Source organism: Callospermophilus lateralis, chromosome Y (assembly GCF_048772815.1).
Source record: "Callospermophilus lateralis isolate mCalLat2 chromosome Y, mCalLat2.hap1, whole genome shotgun sequence".
Classification (NCBI taxonomy): domain Eukaryota; kingdom Metazoa; phylum Chordata; class Mammalia; order Rodentia; family Sciuridae; genus Callospermophilus; species Callospermophilus lateralis.
This window is the reverse complement of record NC_135326.1, coordinates 5,351,877-5,373,026: the sequence shown is the minus strand read 5'-3', so window position 1 is coordinate 5,373,026 and position 21,150 is coordinate 5,351,877. Positions and strand designations below refer to the sequence as shown.

Genomic DNA, 21,150 nt, shown 5'->3' with positions numbered 1-21,150 from the left:
CTAGTTGTCTGAGGGCCAGAAAACAAGGCATTAACTCAGGGTCACAATGTAAAAATATGTGTGCCAGTTGCAAGACACCTACCTGTTCAATAATTTAGGCAGCAAAATATTCTTCAACAAATAATACATGTCCAGAGGATATACACCTTCTCTGGCACACAGTGACTTGGAGATATATATCCATGAAGCCTGGTGTGTACACAGAGCTATACATGCCCATGCCCTCAGGAAGGTCATGAAATTGTGACCCAGTGTATTCTAAAATTAGCAGTGCCTCTTCTGTGCCCAGAATACAAAGGTCATATAGTACATTTGAATCTTTGCTTAACAGTACCAGTGTTTAAGATGAAGATGTGCTAACTAACTATTCAAATTTGAGGTCAGGCAGGAATAGGTGTGGTGAGATAATCAGGAGGTATGCACAGGAAAGAAATTGAGAGAGGGTAAATATTCACCCTACCAACACACAGGCTCCTTTCAGCATACACAGAAAAGATACCTCCTGTCCTTGTTCTAACCTGGAAGGTAAAGAAGCTCAATCATTCCAAATAGATGATTCTTTGGGGTTTTATTTTTTGTTTGTTTTGTTTTGTTTAGTTGATTGTTGTTATTTTGTTCTGTTTTGTTTTCCACATTTTAATTGGTGCATTATAGTTGTACATACTGATATGGATTTTTTTTAAGAAATCCAAAAGTCTGTAGAATAATTTTTGCCTGTGAATGTGTATGTTGAAGGGAGGAAATAACCCGAGCTTCTGTAATGAAGTGCTCATTAAGAAACACTTACTAGTGACAGCATCACCAAATAGAAGTGCTTCCTATTCCTAGGTAATAGGAGTAGGTTTAATATTAATTTGTGGAAAGAGATATGATTACATCTCATATTTCTTTCATATCTTTCAGGATATGAGGCATTTTTTTTTCACTACTGTCCTCTGGAACTAGGAATACTAGAATGAAGCCCTTATCTGAAGTCACTACTCTGATCCTCTTCAAATATTTATCTGTCCACAATTGTCTTAACTGGAATAGGACTATAGAAAAGATGATTCCTCTTGCATTATCAATGACCTTACTATGTTCCCAGTTGTTGGAGAATGAGATCTATTCCATATCATTAATGAGGAATTTTAGTGCAATCCTGTGACAACCCCAGAGAGGAAAGCACAAGGAGGCAGTCAGATGTGAGGGCTGAAAAGGTGATACAGCAGGTAGGGAAGACAGACAAGAACACCTGGTAACTGTTTAAGTTTGAGAAATCTAGGACTGTTTTGTTTCTCTCAAACACAGGGACAAAGTAAAAGCTTGTATGGGATTAGAAAATGGAATTAATATAGAGGGTGATTGCCCATGGTCACAGGGAAAGAAAGGTAGGCAGAGATTTAATTTTCTCTGAATTGTCATTCCGTGATTTTCATCTATACTCTCATGACTTTCACCTGCCCTTGCCTATTCAGGTTTGTCTCATATAGGACCTTCAAACTTATACATTCCAGATAGGTCCTCCTCTGGCCCTTTACTTTCTGTTTTGATAGCTCCTTCCAAAGGTTTTTATCATTCCTTAATGTGCCATGGGATAGGGATTGCACCAATAAATATGCAGGGATTCTGGTGGCACATGGGATGTTCAAAAGAGGATGAAATTTCCAGAGGTCACAAAATGGTAAGAGAGTGTGCATTCAGGAAAGGAGTATGTATGCTATGTGTGCATAGCCTTTCTCCTCAAGGAAATAATAACATATCTCCTCAAGGAAATAATAACATATCTCCTCAAGAAACTTATATTTCTCTGTTATTACAAAATATGGAAGGGAGGGGAACTAAGTGTGCATACTTCTGTGTACATGTGCATGAGAGGGTATACATTTGTAAGTGAACATGTGTAAAGAACTTTGCGAGCCCTTAGATAGTTCTAGATGAGGTAGGTGGAATATTAACACTTCATTTTGCTCCAACATGCCAAAGGAAGACTTCTGATTGCAGAAGACATAAATCTCCCACACAGAAAATTAAGGAGCAAAGGATCCCTGGTTGAAATGTCATAGTGAAGTATAAACCCTGTTAAGTGTAAAGACAGTTTGGAGGAAGACAAAACAAGACAACCCAAAAAATCTAAAAATACACTACAAAACCTTTAATGAGCACTTACATATTCTGTGTGTTTAGTTAAGGAATGCACATATTCTGTGAATAAAAACAACCCCATGGGGTTTCATCCAGCACTGCCATGGTATCCTTCTCCTACAAGGATCTGGATGATAAACCTGGAGTACAAAGGTCCCCAAGGAAGTAAACCATGAATCTTTTAAACACAGGGAGAATGTCAGCTTGTGTAGGAATTGGGCAAGGACCAAGCCAAGGGGATTACTGAGGTAATACCTCTGGTGATCAGTTCAAAGAAAGGCAGATAGAAACTCATTTACTCATAACTTCATGGGCCTCTGGAAGTGTATAGATGTTTCTGGAGCTACATCCTTGCCTGAAAAAAAATCAAAGGCGGCAAAGATAAGGAGAGTAAGGAGGCAGGCTAAATGCATATGTGGAGCTATCTACCCATAGGAGTACCTCCCCCTCTGGTTTCCAGAGTTTGAAAATTCTGGTGGTTATTCTACATAGAGATGAATTGGTTTAGAACTTCCAGCAAGGCCTCTATAGGTAATGAAAACCCTGAAAACTTAGAAACACAATGGTCAATATTAGTATATATCTGCCCAGGGGACTTGTTTCTCCTTGAGGAGAAAGGCTATGCACACATAGCATACACTTTCTAGGACCATTCCCTGTGCTTACTCCTTCCCAGGCAGCAGAAGTGTGGAAAAGAAAGGGCCTATAACACATAGAACATGGTTAAAGTGACTCACTTTCCTGCTGGAAGAACTTAAGGTTAAGAGTTCCTTTATCATCAGGGTCCTGTTCTTTCACTATCTTAGGGGCATAGGCTGTTACAACTGGAGGTGGGAGATTTAAATACGTGTGCCTGGTACTTTCCCCATTTCAGGAAAAAAGTTTTAAAATCTGTAATTTGTTCAGGGATTTTCTACTGCTATGTGATTTCTAGTGACAGCTGTCCACCACCCACATACATTGGAAGGTATTATAACATTGAGTATGTAGCAATCAAATCCTTGATTCCTTATCTTCCACTATAAACAACATTATTGCCAAACAACATTATTGAATTTGTTATAACCCTATAACTCATCTTCTAAAAGCCCAGACTAGAAGAGAGCTAGGGTGTCAGCATGAGTGTGATGACCTTCTTTGACAGCTATCCCTAACAAACTCTCTTACTATCAGTATGTACACATGTCAGATCAGTTCCTAGAACCTCCATTGGCATGGTTATTGGTGGCTAGGCCAGCTGCTCTATACGATTCCTCAGGATGGAGAAACACAAGTCCAAGGGGTATAGTGGGATAATGGGATATTAAACTGGGCCCCAACATCCAGAAGCTCATCCTGGGCCATTTTATCATTTCCAGGCTCCTTCACATCTTATCTGGGGTTTGGGAAGGAAAAATTAGATCTTAGTGTCAAACCTCAAAAGACCATCTGCCAGCAGAAACACAGAAAGTACAGAATGCTCTATACGAATCTCAGCCTAACAGACCTCTAACATTCTTAATCTTTAATTTCCTTGGATGTGCTCATTTTTCCCCTGTGTCCCTTGCAAGAAGACTGTCAGGATTTCTATTTATAAAAGTGGAAGGTCTCTGTGAATAAGAGGAAGGAAGAGTCATAAAACAAAGCAGTATATGTACAAGAGCACAGAGATGACAGAACACAAGCCAAAGAAAATTTCATTTCTTTGCCAACATGAAGTTCTCCATAAGTGCCTCAGCCAAAGAGGGCAATTGCGATGGCTCTAGGCCAAATGGCTGAATGACCATCAAACTCTCTGACTTCAAAACCACCTCACTAAGTTAACCAAATCCTGAAAGACTTTCATTCACTACCTTTTCCCCTGTTCTCATGCTCTCTCTCACCTTTTGCTTCTTCCTTTCTTTAGTCCTCTGACTACGTTCGGTTGATCTTTCATCCACAAACCCTTTCACCCTGCCAGTGTGACATCCACATGGATGAAAGTAGCCATATTCCACTGGTTTAAGACAGCCACATGTCCCTCCTTCCTTTCCACAAGTTTCTGCACAAATGTGGCAATGAAGGCAGTCAGTGCATCACCACAGATGTGCCAACCTCACAGGATCAGATTCTGTGTGTATCTTGGAAAGTGAGAACCTTATTTTTTTAGAGAATTTAGTTTTCCACACTGGATGTGTCTTCAGAATGAACCTCCTCCCTGGAATAACTCAATTCAACCCCTAGAAACAAAGGGTGACTTTGTTGCAGCACCCAGGGCTCTTCAATCTCTAAGAACTATGCCACACCATCCCCCAATTTTGTCTGATTTCCCCAGCTTCAAGTCCTTAAGTGTATCCTTCTGGTTGATGGATGTGAAGGGAAACATGCGCATTTGAGTAAGCAAACCTGTGCTCCTGACCCACCTCCAGCACACAGGCCCTGGATCTAAGGACTCCTGGATACACAATCTAGGCAGTAGGGTCCCTCAGAGGCTCAGGACCCTGGAGTTGGGAGGCCAGCTCTGCATTGGAAAGCCCACCTCATCCTCTCTAATTGGTCGTTAGCTTACATATTCAACCTGGCGAATTGTGGGCACTTTTCAACCAGGTCTCTGGCCTGACGTCACAAAGCACCAAGCATGCGCCTCAGTCCTGGCGCAGGAAAATCCCACATTAACACCCTCCACCCCCACATTAACACCCTCCACCTTCACCCCACATACGCTCGCTCTCACGCTCACTGGCTTTCTTGCTCTCGCTCACTCAAGCTAGCTATTCCCCCCTCCCATACACACAACTCTCTCTCTGTCTCTCCTCCCTCCCTCCACCTCCTCCTCCCCCTCCCTCCTCCTCCCCCTCCCTCCTCCTTCCCCCTCCTCCCTCCTCCCCCCATCCAATCCCTCCTCCCCATCCTCCCCTTCCTCCCCCTCCTCCTCTCCCCTCCTCCTCTCCCCTCCTCCTCCTCCTCCTCCTCCCCCCTCTTACCTCTCTCTCTCACACCTCTGTCTCTCTCCACTTACTAACTCATTCTTCTGTTCCCAGCACAGCTGATTCAAATTCCCCGTAAGCTTGGATTTTCAAGTGAGGTCTCCCCCGACCCTCCTGTGCATCTGTAAGTGTATTGAATCAGAGCCTCATGGCGACTAAGGGAGAAGACCAGAAGTGTGGGGTGGCCCAGGAGCTACAGCAGGTGGTCAGTCTCAGAAGAAGCTTTCAAGGAGAAATGGCACAGGGATGCACCAGGGAGAATATCCCACAGGATGCTACGGCTGGTGATTGGGCATGGCAGGCAGCAGGCTACGAGCGTGAGGAGGCTATTGTGGCGGCTATGGCTGACACGCAGCTTCCGGAGGCCTTGGAGTGGAGAAAGGAGGAGGCCATTGGGGAAGGGGAGGTGCTATTGGTAGAGGGCTTAATAAAGGTGGCCGAGGTAGTTACCAAAGAGGATATGGAAGAAAAGAAGGATATGGGGAAGGAGGAGCCAGAAGAAGTAGAGAAGGTGGAACAGGAGCTGGATCACTATGCTGAAGAGCGTCAGAAAAAGAAGGAAGAGGATTATCAGGCTCAGCCAGGGCCTAGACCTACCACCAGCAGGCTGCCTCTAGAAGAACTGCAGGCTCTTCAATTAGCTCAGCCAAGGCCTAGATCTACCACCCCCAGGCTGCCTCTGGAAGAACTACAGGCTCTTCAGTTGGATCTGGAACCAGTGAATAGCCAGGCCACCAGAGCCTATTCACGTCTGAAGCAGAAGCTGAAGCAGAGACGCAAACCTCAACTGGATTGCAGAAGTAGCATCATCCAGAGCATACCTGGCTTTTGGGCCCAAACCGTATCCTTTTGATTCTTATCCAAAGAGGGACTGGGATAGAAGGAGAATGAGTAATATAGGGTAATATATAGCATCAGAATGAACAGGATGAGTAAAAACAGGAGCTTTTTCTTCTGCAGAAATGGTCTTAGAAATATGAATAAGGCATGTGAAACATTGTTGAACATGTATATGATACAAAAATTAATCTCGGTGATCGTGAATAGAAGTTCAAATAAGAAACTGGAGGAAGTTTTTGTACAGAACTGCTATTCCATGCACAGCTTCCCTGGAAATAATGCCACAGGGAAGAGTGCTGAATAACAACCATGGTCAGAGCTGGGACAGTACATACTTACACATACACAGACTAGTCTGGTGTTCAGCACAAAGGGAGCATATCAATCAAGAACAATGAGGAAACAGCTTCTTCCAGAGTTGGTGCAGGCAGTCTGATCTGCACATGATCAGGGCCCCAAATTGCCCTAGGATTCCTTTGAGAACCAGAGGTGGCAATGCTTGGATGTCTGGGAAAGCCTCTGTTCCACACTTTCTTTGCTCTGTAGAATGCCACAGCTGCTTATAGCATGTTTTTCTATAGCATCGTAAGGCTCCTTGACCCAAGGCAGTTTGTGAATCATCCCCAGATGTCCTCAATGATCAATGACCAAGATGAAGACATGCTTAGCTACATGACTCATTTGGAGGTCAGGCTCAATGAGATACTGATCAGACAGACGTTTATCAGGGGAGGATATGGGAAATAACTGATTCCTATAAGTGGAATTTATAGATCACTCAGAATAAAGATTTATCAACTGTTCTGGCAGGTGGAAGAATACAAGCATCCCAGTCATTGCTGCAAGATCATCTTATTCTTTGGAAACAACCCTTACTTCCGGAACGAAGTTATCACTAAGGAATATCTCATTACTATAAATGGTAAGAAGTGGCTAAACAGATTTATCATGAAGTTGGGGAGGTTTTCTACATAACTTCTTCCCCCATATCTCTCTTCCTGCAGGATACCGGGCATCTTATTCCACTGCAGTTCAGTGGTATCAGGAATATAAACGTGAAGCCTGCAGCCGCAGGCACCACAACAGCAGCCCTAACTTCTTCAACTGGTTTACTGATCACAATTTCACAGGCTCAAACAGGATTACTGAGGTGGGTTCCATGAGGTGATAACATCAGTAACAGGGGTGTCTGCTGGGGAGTAGAGCTCAACTTTGACATGTCCTGTTCTTGTTCCCTTCCAAGATCATCAGTAAGGACTTGTGGCTTAACCCCTTGCACTACTACAAGAGGATGAAGGCACCTGAAGAGGGAGCAGAGAGGACAGGTGAACAGGTGAGGCAGCAGAATTTGCAAAGCATGCTGTTATGTTTCTGGGGTTTAATTTCACAAGTACAAATAGAGACTCTGTGGAAAAGGTGGAATGACAAAACCAGTTCATCCAGGGCATGAGCATGATACACGAGTATTGGGTAAAACAGGTTATGGCTGGGGATATGAAATTCTTCTGTAGCATAGACAATGTCCAGAGTTCCAAAGAAAGAAGTTATGATGAATCATCATCACATCCCTGGATGGACTCCCATGACAACTAACCCATCTACAACTTCTCTGACCAATAAATTGTGGATCACATCAATTGATATATCACTTTTCCAGCAATATCTGTGAATAGTTAGATGATGCTTTGTTGCTTTGTATTTTCAATCTTTATCTTTGAAATTAGCATTTATTTATTTTCTTAAACATCTCCTTTTAGTGCATTCTCCTGTTACACAGAATGCTCTCAGTGGGATATGGGTGAGAGAATGAGTTTTAACACATGGTAAGTTTTAACACATTGGAGGTCAAGAATCAGGAATGTGTAGCCCGACCTGGAAAAATTAAAACAAATACTAGACATTCTGCTGAAAGAAAAAAACAAATATTTATGTGTGTTTGTGTTTTAGGGGCCTCCCAGATTTTGAACTGAATGGTGAATCAGACTTTACCTAAACTAGTAGGTAAATGACTTATCAAAATAATATTATTTCAGTTTCAAGAGATGAATATTCAACAATTCTTCTGCATAAGAAATAAAGAAAAAGCAGATCAGAGAGTGATAAATACACCCAGGAAGTCATCTTGGAAAACCTGAATTCACAGTGAAAGAGCAATAAATGGTGTCAAGTGTGCGCATCTTGAGGGTTTATGTAGCAGATTTTGGTGGGAAATAAATCAGTCAAATACATATGGCATTTTTAAGCCATAGGAATAATTCCCTAATGAAGACAACATCAGTAACATTTTGTGCTTACGTAACTGAGTCAAATGAACCCACATCTTGTGTATAACTATAGGTAAAAGAGGAGGATGTCACATAAAGTTAAGGGATTACTGAAGGACATAGGGCAGAGTCTTGGAGGAAAAAGTGAAAAATCAAGTTGGAGGCTTACTGTTCATACAAAAAAAAGTGAGGACAACTCAAGTAAAGGACCCAGTGATCAGGATATAAAATAAAGAGTGCTATATATGCATAGTTAAGATTCCTACAAATACTTACTTTCATGAATAGTTCAATACCCAAAGTAAAAAACAGGTGATGGATAAGCTAATTACCCTGATGTGATCACTATACAGTATGTAAAAGAATGAAAACATCAATGTAGAAATAAATATATTCAATAATGTGTTAATCAAAATTAATAGTTTAAGTGAAATGACTATAAATAAATAGATGAAGATGAGTACAGCAGAGGAAGGGGAGCAGGGAAGGGGAGATGAGGAGAGAAAGAGAAAGTATTGGGGACTGAATAGCACAACCTACATTTTATGCTTACATAACTGAGTCAAATGAACCCCCACCTTGTGTATAACTATAGGGCTGTAATAAAAAATTGAAAATAAAAATTAAATGAAAATATACATTCTAAAATTAGTATGAATCCTTACAGATATCACCTCATCATGAGTAAATGAAAAACTCCAAGTTTCTGTCCCTTTACGCAACAGCTAATGAGCTGGCAGATACCTCTGAACCAACTTTTCCAGACCTCTAGAATCCCCTAAGAAGATTACAACAAAGGAGGAGTCTTTGTCAATAAAAAAAGAAATTCTTTTTCAGGATTTTAAATTACCCACCTACCATATCCCACAGCCTAGGACAACAGCACCAAGTTCCAGATGCAGGTTGCTAGTGCCAGAGGGAACTAGGAACTTATTGTCAAAAAATTCTGGTCCTGGGATTCCCTGAGAAATGTATGTATGGACTTGTCTCTCCTCCAACATTAGGAGAGCCTCAGGCTAGGACAGCCAACAGGGGTACATCAGATAAAAATATTAATGGTTCAAGTGTTGGCTGTGGTAGTCTGGGATAAAATATAAAAATGGGATAGGAGCAAAAAAGACTGGCAGAAAAGCCTGAGAAGAAAAGCTCAGAAAGGAAATCCTTGGGGACAATGTGGATGTTTTCATATTCCACACTTAAGCTTTTCTTTCTACCTCATCCCATGTTGTTATGGGATGCCACTTCAGAAAACACTCCACATTCAGATTTAAATCAATAGAGAGCTTTATTTACCTGGCCAGGGATTGTCTCTGTGTTTGCCCACCCATAGAGACTCAAGCTTTGTGGGAGAACAACTTCCTGGTCTGTGTCTTGCTTAGCATCACGTAAGCAAGCCAATGATAGAAATTAAAACAGGAATTAGTGGAGCCTGTGGGCTCTAAGCAGAACTGGAATTTTCCAGTCAGCAAGCAAGCAAGCTACATAAGCTAAAAAAAGCAGTCAGCTTTGCAATTCAGTTGGCCACATTCCCTGGTTCTAACAGGTGCTAGACAACCATATCCTGAGTTTGAGCAAGGGTCAGTGGGGGCAAGAAAGAATCTTCCCAAAGCCACGTAGACCCACAAGTGCACTCAAAACTAGGAGGCAGCTCACCACAACTACCACTGTACCTTGAGTGGGGTACAATTTGTGGGGTACAAAGTACAGAAAAACAATTTTTATTTCATTTTCATATTTCATTTCATTATTTCATTTCTATTTATAATTTTATTTAATCAAAATGCCTACCTGTTTTTATTTAACATCCTGGAGTTCTCTCTTCACAGGGACGGTAACAGAAAAACCAAGATGAAGTCTAGAACAGCTAAGGTGGAGTCCCTATAGCCACATCTTGTTGCTCTTATGAGCTCAGTGACTCCATTCCCACTATCCCATTAAGGCAGTAATCGTTCCAAGTGATTAGGGAGTTTCTACCACAAGTGTTTTTACACTCATTTTACACTAACTTATTTGACGACTACTTAAAACTGCAGTTATGTCCTACACACACACTTTTTCTACCATTTTACTAATATCTATAAACCTTATGTCTTTTATCCTATGCAAAGCTACAAGATCAAGTTGATTGTTTGTTTACGGCTACATTGACCTAACATTATCTATATTAACTTACTTGCCTATAGTCATCTATAACTATACAGACGTTCTGACTCATCATTGTTCACTGTTTTATATCTTTTTCCTATGGCTTACATTCTAATTTTACAGTTACATGATTTTACTGCTATTACTTACGCTTACTCCTGAAGAACTATTTTTTTGAACTTAGGTGTTATTGTTGTTATGTTACCTTATTCCTATACTCTATAACCTATGCCTGTGACTTATTGATTATATTCATCAATTCACACCACAACAATATGTGGTCTTCAAGCAGAAGATTAAGGCAAAGTTGCAAAGGATCTGACTAATCATCCATGCTACTAAAAAGTGAAGAAGAAAATGTAGTTTGCTTTGTGACGTGGATTCATTCTCTCCCTGCGCTAATTCCCTTCCCCCACCCCGCTCTCTCTCTCTCTTTCTCTCCCCCCAGGTACACTGATTTCTCCCTCCCTTTGTATGCTGATTCATATAAGGGTAAGGGTGCTAGTCTTGAGGCCAAGATCCCTCTATCTCCAAATGGAACCCAAAGCAAACATACACAACTATGACAACTGTGTTGGCATACTAGGGGACTGGAAAGTGACTCTTTTTTTTCTTGCTCTTTACAAGTATCCAGTTCACTATCTCATTTGGTTCTATGGTCATAAGGCGTTTCTGAAGCCTTGGGATTTGAATTTTTTATAGTATAGCAAGGAAATTAATGTAACTGGGTGCAGCCCTTTCACTGATTCCATTTTATTTGTTTGTAATATGAATTATATATAGTGTCAATCACAATGCCTACTTGTTTTTATTTAACCATCCCATAAATACCACTGGTGTTCCTCCCTCTTAGAAAGTCATAATGTAGAGTACTTTGGCGATGTACAAATAAAAACATGCTACAAATCTCTATTACACCGGGAAGCAAATGAGAGCAACCAGGTTGATGTGACAAAACAACCCTTTTGAAAAGCAGCACTTAGCTAGCTTTGGAGCTCCTGACAAAATTGAACACTAGCCCAAGGAACTCTCCTGAGTTCTGCCCTAGTATCCAAATATCTTAAGGAAAACTTGAGCTTGGCACTGAAAGCAGCTATCTCTGGAATATGGCCATTCTCTCTGTCTTCTCTGTAATCACCAAGACAAAGAGTAGAGGCTTACATAAACCGTTTTTCAAAACACCTTTCTGCCCTAACTCTCTTTAGGCATGATGGCTTTTTCTTTTCCCCAACAGCAATGATTAGTCAAAACTGGCACAATCTCTAGTTGCAAACTGGGACCTACAGGTAGGAGTTTAACTACCTATATTCTCATGTGGGGATGATAGCATCTTAGAGCTCATGACAGTGACCACTCAATTAAGTACATTGTGCACAGTGTCTCCCTACAGCGGCCCACACAATAAAAAGGGAGGATATATTGGACCTCTGTAATGTTTAGGAGAACTCCCTCATTCTTCTAGCATCTCACCTTTCTAAACAAACACAGCACCTTTCACCTGCTGTGAATATGGGATGTCTGGACTGAAGATGAAGTTTCAGCTGTTACCAATATGTACTCATTAGCAATACAAACCTAGATGAAGGGAAACAAAATGTTAATCATCTAAGGTATGACAACCTAAGTGCCCTTCAACAGAGAGATGTTAGGAAGTAGCTAGCAGTGAGCAGTGAAATGCAAGGCAAGTTAAAAAGTTTTCTTTAAATTACTCTGGATGTTCTTAAACTACTTCAAAGTAGACAAGAAAGCAAAGGGTGGAAGTTAATTTGTAGAAAATAAACAGGAAGAAGCAAAGAGCTAATGAAAGAGAGCTCTTGACAGAGTCCATTGATGTTGTGAAGCTAGAGAATGTGGCTGTGGGTGTCTCCTTTTGTCTGGGAAGAATGATTCCTATAGTAGCAGAGCTGCACTAAGGTAACTTTGGACCAGCTTTTGACCTCAGTGCCCACATTAACATGGGACTGATTTGTACAGGAAGCCCCTCTAAGCAAGATGCCCACCACCTCCGTTCCAGAGAGGAACAAGTAAGATCAAAAACTCCACTGGCTGACATGTAGGAGAAGTTGAACACCTGAATGTCAAAGAGTAGAGAAGGTAGTCCCCAGTTCTCCTGGTAAACATCAAAGAGTAATAAAATTGGGGATAGCATTTTCTCCTTTGTTGTTCTCTGTGCAGAAATGATCCTCTTGAGACAGAGAGAGTAAGTGCTCTCTGCTTAAGCCAAACATTGCTTTTGCTTTACTTTTTATCCATTCATCTACCAAAGGGCATGTAGGTTGGTTCCACAATTTAGCTACTGTGAACATTGTTGTGGCTGTGTCATTGTAGTATGCTGTTTTCAGTCCTTTGGGAACAAACCAAAGAATGGGATAGCTGGGTCAAATGGTGCTTCCATGGTAGGAAAGATGGTGAAATGAGATGGACATTACCCTAATTACATACATGGAGACATGAATGGTGTGACTCTACTTTGTGTAGAATCAGAGGCAAGCAAATTTGTGCTCCATATTTGTACTATGCATTCTTCTGTCACATATAACATGAGAATAAATAAGTGTTTTTAAAGCAAACTGCAAATGGATTAAAGAGATATTGGTGGAGTGGAAGAAGAATGTGCGTGTGGGCAGGGGCTTGTTCCAGGGACTAAACTTGGACACATTGAGTTCCATATCTTTCTGTTAATGTCCAGGTGCTGTATAATTCTAGAAAAAATAAAATAATAATAATAGTAATCTAAGGTACGTGGGCAGGAGGGACATTTAAAAAGTCTATGTCTTCTAAAAGTGTCCTTGGAACTTCTTCAAAGAAAGCACCTCATCCCTCTCAGATCCAGGTGCACTCTGCTTTCCTCGCAGTCCCGCCTCCAACCAGCAGTCCACACTCCACAATCCCACCTGGCTCCCCTTCTAAACCCTAGAGGAAAAGGACCAAATGTTCATTCAGCACTAAGGGTGAGAATGTAGAATGAGAATGCTGCTTCTCAGCAATCCAGGCACCTCCAGAACCAACTGCCTGGAAGCATCGAAGTCCGCCCCTTCTTGCCCTAAGCAACCCCGGTGTGCAGCCACTTGGCGAATCCTGAATCCCAGCGCTGCCTGCTTTTCTCCACGAAGTGACAATAGCAGTCAAACCCACAGTGAAGTACTGCTGCTGATTCCCATTTGGGTTAGCGCGCCATTAGAGGGTTTCTGTTTTTCTTATTTGACTTTTTTGTTGTTCTTTGGTAGATTGGTTTGCCTGCGACTTTTATGTTCCTCAATCTGAGCGGTGCAGAGCAGGTTGAGGCTGCAGAGCATATGTTCCTGAGCTGAGCTTCTGCAGGGCCTATGAGTAGAAGGCAGCAGCGAGTGCATGTGCCTATGAAAAAGACGTGGCTCGGCCTACAAATTTTAATAGGCTGCACAGCCATGGCGTTCAGGCTTACATTCTGTGAAGGGAGCTTGTTCTGGATTGCACAAACTACTGAGGCTTATGGTTTCTCTAGGGGACGGTACTATTCTGCTGGAAAAGTTTACACAGTCCCAGTGTTTGAGAGGGTTCAGGAAGGTGGACAGATGGCAGCAGTCATGAAATTGTGTTTCCTTCTTCTCTCAAGCTGTGGGGTTCACCGGCTCTTGGGTAGGTTGATTTCAGGATAAGGAAAAATGGTAAAATTTGCAATGCTAATGGCTCAACCTGGAGAATATGGTAAAAGTTTACTAAATTTGGTGTTCAGTAACTAAATTAGTCATGTCTTTGTATCCATACCTATGGTTCCAGGATGCACTACAGGCCCTGAGGAAATTCACAGATGCCCAGTGATCTTGGGATGGATGGATTGGGGAGGTACATGGTACTTGCAAACTGCCAATGCACATCCTTCTGAAAATTTAAATTGCCTCTAGAGTGACTATAATACTTAATGTACATGCTAAAGACCTAGTTGAATCCTCCTTGAATCTAGGGATATGGAATTTGGGTATAGGGAAGCCTATCTATACCACCTCAGTTTGAGGCAACTAGCCAAGAACTACACTTTCACCAAAATTTTTATTATTCCACACAAATTCTAAAGTGTTAAATTTTTCTCACCATTACGAGTTAAAGATTTTTACGTTGTTGCATATATCATTTCTTTAATTCTTTTTTAATGACTCCTATATTATTTTAATCATGTTTACCACATCTTGTTTATGGATATTTGGATTGTTTGTTCAATTTTGGTTACTTTGAAAAGTGCTAATGGAAATATTTCTGTACAGCTCAGTGCTTGCTTTGAAAATTTTGGGACTGCTGGTTCTTTTTGTAATTCTTTGTTTAACTTTTTGAAGGAAATATCAAATGTTTGCCACAGCAGCCATATGATTTTGTATTTTCACTAGCAATAAGCAAGAATTACAGTGGCTATCTATATCTTCTCTGATATTTCTGATTATCCAACCTTTTTAATACAATCATCCAAAGCGGATATAAAATAACCTGATTGTAGTTTTAGTTTTGTTATTTTAACTGACAAATCGTAATTGTATATCTTATACCTATGCACAATGATTATGCATATTGAGTATTTGTTTGTGTCCATGTTACTCATTCATGAATTTTTTTAGGAAATGCCTTTTCAAATCCTTTTCCCTTTTAAAAATTGTGTTGATTATGTTTTACTGTTAAGATATAATAAAACATGACATGAACTTTTTATACATTATCACACAAGTCCATTGGTAGATTCTCATTCTGGGAATTACCTTTTAACTTCCTTCATGTAGCTTTCACTACATAAAAGTTTTCAATTACGATGAAATCTGTTTTTCTTTTACCCTTTTACATGTCACATTTTTTAAAACATTGCCTAACACTAAAACATGATGATTTACAAAGAACTTTTTTATAAAATGTTTGTATTTTGTTCTTATCATTGTATCATTGAACATTTGATTTATGTATGTGGCGGGTGTTAGAGACCCTCTTTATTCATCTGTGTTGTGATAGCCAGTATTCCAGTGCCAGTTTGTAAGACATTCCTGGTCCCTATGTTAAATAGTCTGACACCTGGCTATAAATAGCTGACCATAAATATGAGAGTTTATTCAGGGATTCTTAAGATTTATTCCACTGGTGTATATGTATTTCCTTACCCCACTATCATATGGTTTTTGTTATACTTTTGTACTAGGTTTAGAAGTTGGAAAGTGTAAGTCCCCAACTTTGTTTTAAAGATTGCTCTAGCTTTCTAGGTCTCCTTTGACTGTGAAAATCAACCACCATTTCTGGAAAAAACACAATAAACCAAAAGACAGATGAGATGTTGATAGGGATTACTGAGCAGTGATTAAAGGCTTTGGGAGAATATTTCCAGTCTATGAACAATGAGAGTCTTTTCATACTTTTATAGACCATTAGTTTCTTGTAGCATTCTTTCAATTTTTATGGGGCTTATATTCTTTTTTATCTAATTTTGTACCTTTTTATTATTTGTATGTTATTTTACATGGACTGTTATCCTAATTTTACTTTTGGGTCATTTAATACCAATGTGTAGAAATAGAACTGGTGTTTTTGTGTTGATCTTGTTTACTTAAATTTCACAGAATTCATTTAAATTTGATAAATGTGGGTGTGTGTGTATCTCTGTGTGTGTTCCTCAGTATTTTATACATATATGACTGTGTCTTACAAAACAATACTACCTCTTCCTCTGTAATTTGTATGCAACCACTTATGTTGTTTCTTCTCAGAATTTGAAAGATATTTTGGGGAAGACTTCAGATTGATTCCTCTTTAGAGTCTGTCTTTATTGAAGTGATATTTCATTTCCTCTATTTTCTCTCTTATTCACTCCTTACATTATCTTTTACTGTATTTTTTATTTCCTATTGTGATATTCATGGAGTCCATTGTTGAGTCATTCTGGGTTGTTTGGAATGGTTTGGTCTTTTGCTTTTTATTATTATTTGTGTCTACCCATCTATCTGAATGGATCTGAAGCAGCAGAATTTCTACCCTACAAGCATATAGGTCCTTATAAATTTCTAGTACCTCACTTATTAGGGGAAGGTAAATAATAACAACAAATTAAGCCACAAATATATAGCAATACACTAAGTACTTTATTCCTAATGTTAATTGGAGCAATAAACAGAAATGGATCTATAATTTCTATTGATAAAACTAAATAATTATTAGTTATCTCTGCAATAAAATCAAACAACAGCTGTTATCTATGACAGCTGATAATTTCTATAGCAATAATGTTGGGAAAGGCATTGTATAAACCAATTAGTTCTAGAAATGTTACAACAGTTAATTAAGAGGAAGAATAATAGAGAGGTGGGCAGAAAAGAGTTTGCAATTTGAAAAGGTGAACTGGGAGTATATAAAAGAGATGTAGAATATGATGATTATGAGGGAAGAGGAGAGAAAATAGAAGTAAAAATTAAAGGAAGAGTGAAAGAGAGAGCAATAGAATTTTTTTGATGAGAGAGAGAGAGAGAGAGAGAGAATATGAATGTCAAGGAAAACAAACATGTGAAAAACAATACAAAACTAAACCAAAATATGCAAATCAAAAATAGTAACCCTCAAAAAATAAAGTAAGAAAAAATAACTACTTTCAAAAAAAGTACTAGAAAAGAGAATATATATATATATATATATAGATATATATAGATATATATATATTTGTATAAATGTTCATGAATCTTTCAACACAAATACAAACAAAGCGAAACAAATAAATAAAGAAATCCTTCATGAAAAATTAAGTGCTTTCATTACAAGAGTCAAAATTATCCATGAGAATATATGTTTATCATCTATGCCAATTGTCTTTCCATTTCTCCTTGAGGTATGTACTTGAGATTAGTGGCCATACACTGTCAAGCCCTTAATATTTTGTGTTGCTTACCAAGTTGCTATTTGGAGTTCAGAAATTTTCACTGTCCCTTTGTAATCGAAAACTCAGTCCTTGTCCTGGATGCCAATCCAATAACAAGGAAATGGTTTTGAAAGAAAGGATAAAGAATGTTATTGCTTTTCTAGCAAAGGAAAAGCACAGGGGACTCTACCCTTGAACCTGTGATTTTGCTCAACAGGAGACAAGGGTGATTTTAGAGGAGCTATTCAAAGGCAGCATTCCAGGTGAGCTCTGAACGGGTGTCCAAGGGTTCCATAGGGCGAGATAGGTTTCACTTGTAATTGGGAGATAATTCACTTTCTAGAACTTCTGGCATATATCTCCTTCCTATGAAGCACAGAAAACTCAAGGTCATTTTGTTCCTCTCCCTCATGAGGGAGAGGGAGAAGAGGAAAAAGAAACATATCCCCTTTAAAAATAAGCCTCAGAGCTATTTTCAGAAGGTGAAGTGGACTACTGTTATATGTCTAAGCAATATAATATATTATTGGCTGTGAAATAGTGTCAGCTCCATTCCCATGGTGGGGTGTCTGCAAAGTACTGTTATAGGAATTCCCATAGGTGCAATTTCAAAAGGCAGGGCTTAGGTTTTATTAGGCTCCAGGTATTTCTTTGAGTGGCACCTCCGGGGCCTAATAGCTGAAGATCTATACTGGAGACTTCACTCCAGGAGTCTCCTCAGTGTTCCATTTATTAGACAGAGGAGCCAATCCTTTTGCTTCTTCTACTGCACAAATTATCACCAACTCTTCTATTAATTGTAGCCTTCAAAAGACTTAAGTTCCAGATAATCATAATAGAGTGTGCCAGGGCAATTGTTTTCTAGAGGGAAGACAAATTATTTTGCTTCCTGTTCTGAAATTCTTGCCATATCTGTTTACATAAGATCTTGTGTCTTTCCTTAGAGGTTCAAAACCTCTACCTCTCAATATTGGCACCAAAGCAAACATGAAGACAAATGAAAAATAATAGAAGACACAGTGAATAATCCACATAAATAGAGTTATATGATATTAGAAAAAGGTGCCATAAACATACACAGAGAAAAGATAGCCTCTTCAATAATTGGTTCTTGGAAAGCTGGAAATCCATATGTAATAAAATTCAATACCTCTCACCCTGCACAAAACTCAACTCAAAAGTAGATCAGGCTGTAGGCATTAGACCAGAGACTGTATATCTTTTTTTTTATCATGCAAATTTTATTAACTACTTTGTTTAAATAACAAAAAGTACTGTTTGAAGGCCAATTATAGAACTCAAAGACCATATCAATGGACTGGACTAATTACAGTGTACTACCGGGAACTCAATATTTCTTAGAATAATAAAAATGAGAACAACAAAATAGAAAACATAAAAGAGATCTAGAGAAAGGAACAAAAACAATAACCCAAATCATCATCACACATCTGAATTGTATTCCCAGAAACATGCAGTTTTCATTCAGTTAATATATTCAAGCAAAACAACCAAAATTACCATAATGGGAAATGTTTCCCTTTAATGTCAACATGTAAGGTGGCCATTGATATGAGTATGAGAAATATTATAGGGTTATTGACTGTGATTATATTAATTAGTGTGTGTGTGCTTGATAAAAAACTCTAAATAAGGTGTCCATGATATAATGTGAGTTGCAAAACTGAGATAAACTGCAGAACTTAGATTGAAGCTGGTGATGTGAGTGTACACCCTGGGCTTATACCCTAGACATCATCACCCAGCTCTCAGCTGCAAGCACGAATGAACGAGGACTTAAAAACCCAGACTTCTGGAGGATGACAGGACTAAAGATGCAGAAAGACACAGGCCTCTGTTCCCGCCCACGCACCAGACTCCTCAGACCCAGATGGAGTTCCATCGACCAGGACCTAAGACATGTCACAAATGAGCATCTGAGACCCTTGGGTTTAGACTCAGTTAGGACTTTGAATTAGGATGTGTGTCTGAAGTGTGGTAAGCATCAATAAATAGGTTTGATTGAAACTAACTGTGCCTGGGAGAAATTTCAGGCAAAGTAAGTCAGATGAATAAGATGATAAGGCAAGCACAGGAAACTTCAGAAAGTGCCCACTAATTGATGAATCAATTATAATTTGATTAATACACAATGGAGCAATCATCAAGAAAATATTGGATTACTTACTATTTACTATAAAATATGAATAAAGTTTAGGTAAAATAATCTTCCTGAGAATTGATTTAATATTGTTAATTTAATATTTTTTTTTCTGTGCCTCAAAATAACTCATTTTGGACAAGAGACTTCTACAAAATATTAATTTCACTGATTATTAATTCATAGATAATTTATTGTTTATAAACATTTAAAAAACACCCAAATTAGATTATATATCTTCTAGAAGAAAATGTAGGCCCAACTTTATCATGTTGGCTTGGAAACTGAATTCTTCAACAAGACTTTTAAAGTGAAAGAAGTAAATCAAGAATTAATTAATGGGATGATATCAAACAAAAATGCTTCATACAAAGGAAACAAGAATGTGAAGACAGATACTATAGAATGGGAGAAAATCTTTGCCATCTTCATCTCATATAGGACATTAATCTCCATCCAGGATGTATAAAAAATTCAAAAACACTAAAGAAGAAATAAATAAAACAAAAACCCAACACAACCAATAAATGGGTAAAGGAACTGAATAGGCATTACACAGAAGAAATGAAAATGGTCAAAAATATGTGAAAAATGTTCAGTCTCTAGAAATTAGAGAAATGCAACTTAAAAGTATACTGACATTCCACCTTACTTCAATCAGAATGAAAACTATCAAATCTACAAGTAACAATAAGTGTTTGAAAGGGTGTAAAGGAAAAGGCACACTCATACATTGCTGGTGGGACTGCAAATTGATGCAACCACTATTTTAAGCAGTATGAAGATTCCCCAGAAAACTTGGAATGGAACCATCATTTGACCCAGCTATCCCACTCCTTGGAATATATCCAAAGGACTTAAAATCATCATACTACAGTGACTTAGCCACATCAATATTTATAGAAACTCAACTGACAATAACTAAACCATGAAATCAACTGAGGTACCCTTCAACAGATGAATGGATAATGAAAGTGTGGTAAATATACTCAATGGAATATTACTCAATCATAAAAAATAATGTCTATGGCTTTTGCCAGTAAATGGGTGGTCTGGACAGTATCATGCTAAGTGAAATTAACTGATCCCCAAAACTAAAGATCAAATGTTCTTTCTGATATGTGGATGCTAACACACAACTGAGGAAGCAGAATAGAAATTCAGCAGATTAGACAAAGGAGAATAAAGGAAAGGGATGGGGGATGCAAATAGGGAAGATAGTAGAATGAATCAGACATATCTTTTTCTATGTTTAAATATGAATATAAGACCAGTGAAATTTTACATTATATACAAGACAAATGGAATCCTAACTAGAATAAGCTTACTTCATGTATGTATGTCAAAATATACTCTATTATTATGTATATCTAAAAGAACAAATACATTTTTAAAATGACTTTCATCTTTTGAAGATTTTTTATCATAAATCATAGTTTATTTTTACAAATACCAGTTTATTATCATAGTTTATTATATTAAAATCATAGCTTTACTAACCATTGAAACTATCATATGAGCAAGCTTTAATACTCCTCCGTTTTATCCTAAAGAATTAAAAGTCAACATACTATAGTGATACATGCACACTCATTTTTATAGCAGCACAATTCATGATAAATAATCTATGGAATCAGCTTATGTGTATATCAATGCATAAATAGAAATATATATATATATATATATATATATATATATATATATATATATTTATTTATTTTATTCAGTCACAAAGAAAAATCAAATTTATTCTCTGTAGGAAAATGGATGGAACATGAGCCAAATTCAGGTTAATAGTTGCATATTTTCTCTCAAATG

At 38.5% G+C, this 21,150-nt stretch overlaps 1 protein-coding gene across 1 annotated transcript; it reads left to right on the top strand.

Annotated features, from left to right (window-relative positions):
• The first annotated feature begins 5,217 nt into the window (after positions 1–5,217).
• LOC143639830 (testis-specific Y-encoded protein 3-like) lies at positions 5,218–13,629 on the top strand. The gene is made up of 7 exons (XM_077107874.1): positions 5,218–5,543; positions 5,685–5,910; positions 6,519–6,596; positions 6,720–6,831; positions 6,914–7,059; positions 7,153–7,242; positions 13,546–13,629. Exons 1-7 carry the CDS (start codon positions 5,218–5,220, stop codon positions 13,627–13,629), a joined length of 1,062 nt encoding a protein of 353 aa, XP_076963989.1.
• The last annotated feature ends 7,521 nt before the right edge of the window (positions 13,630–21,150 follow it).

Excerpts from the sequence above, each read along its gene's own strand:
- LOC143639830 (XM_077107874.1), top strand. The coding sequence starts at position 5,218 with ATGGCGACTAAGGGAGAAGACCAGAAGTGTGGGGTGGCCCAGGAGCTA. Across the intron at positions 6,597-6,719 it reads GCTACATGACTCATTTGGAG|GTGGAAGAATACAAGCATCC; the intron begins GTCAGGCTCAAT and ends CTGTTCTGGCAG. Across the intron at positions 7,243-13,545 it reads CAGAGAGGACAGGTGAACAG|ATTGGTTTGCCTGCGACTTT; the intron begins GTGAGGCAGCAG and ends GTTCTTTGGTAG.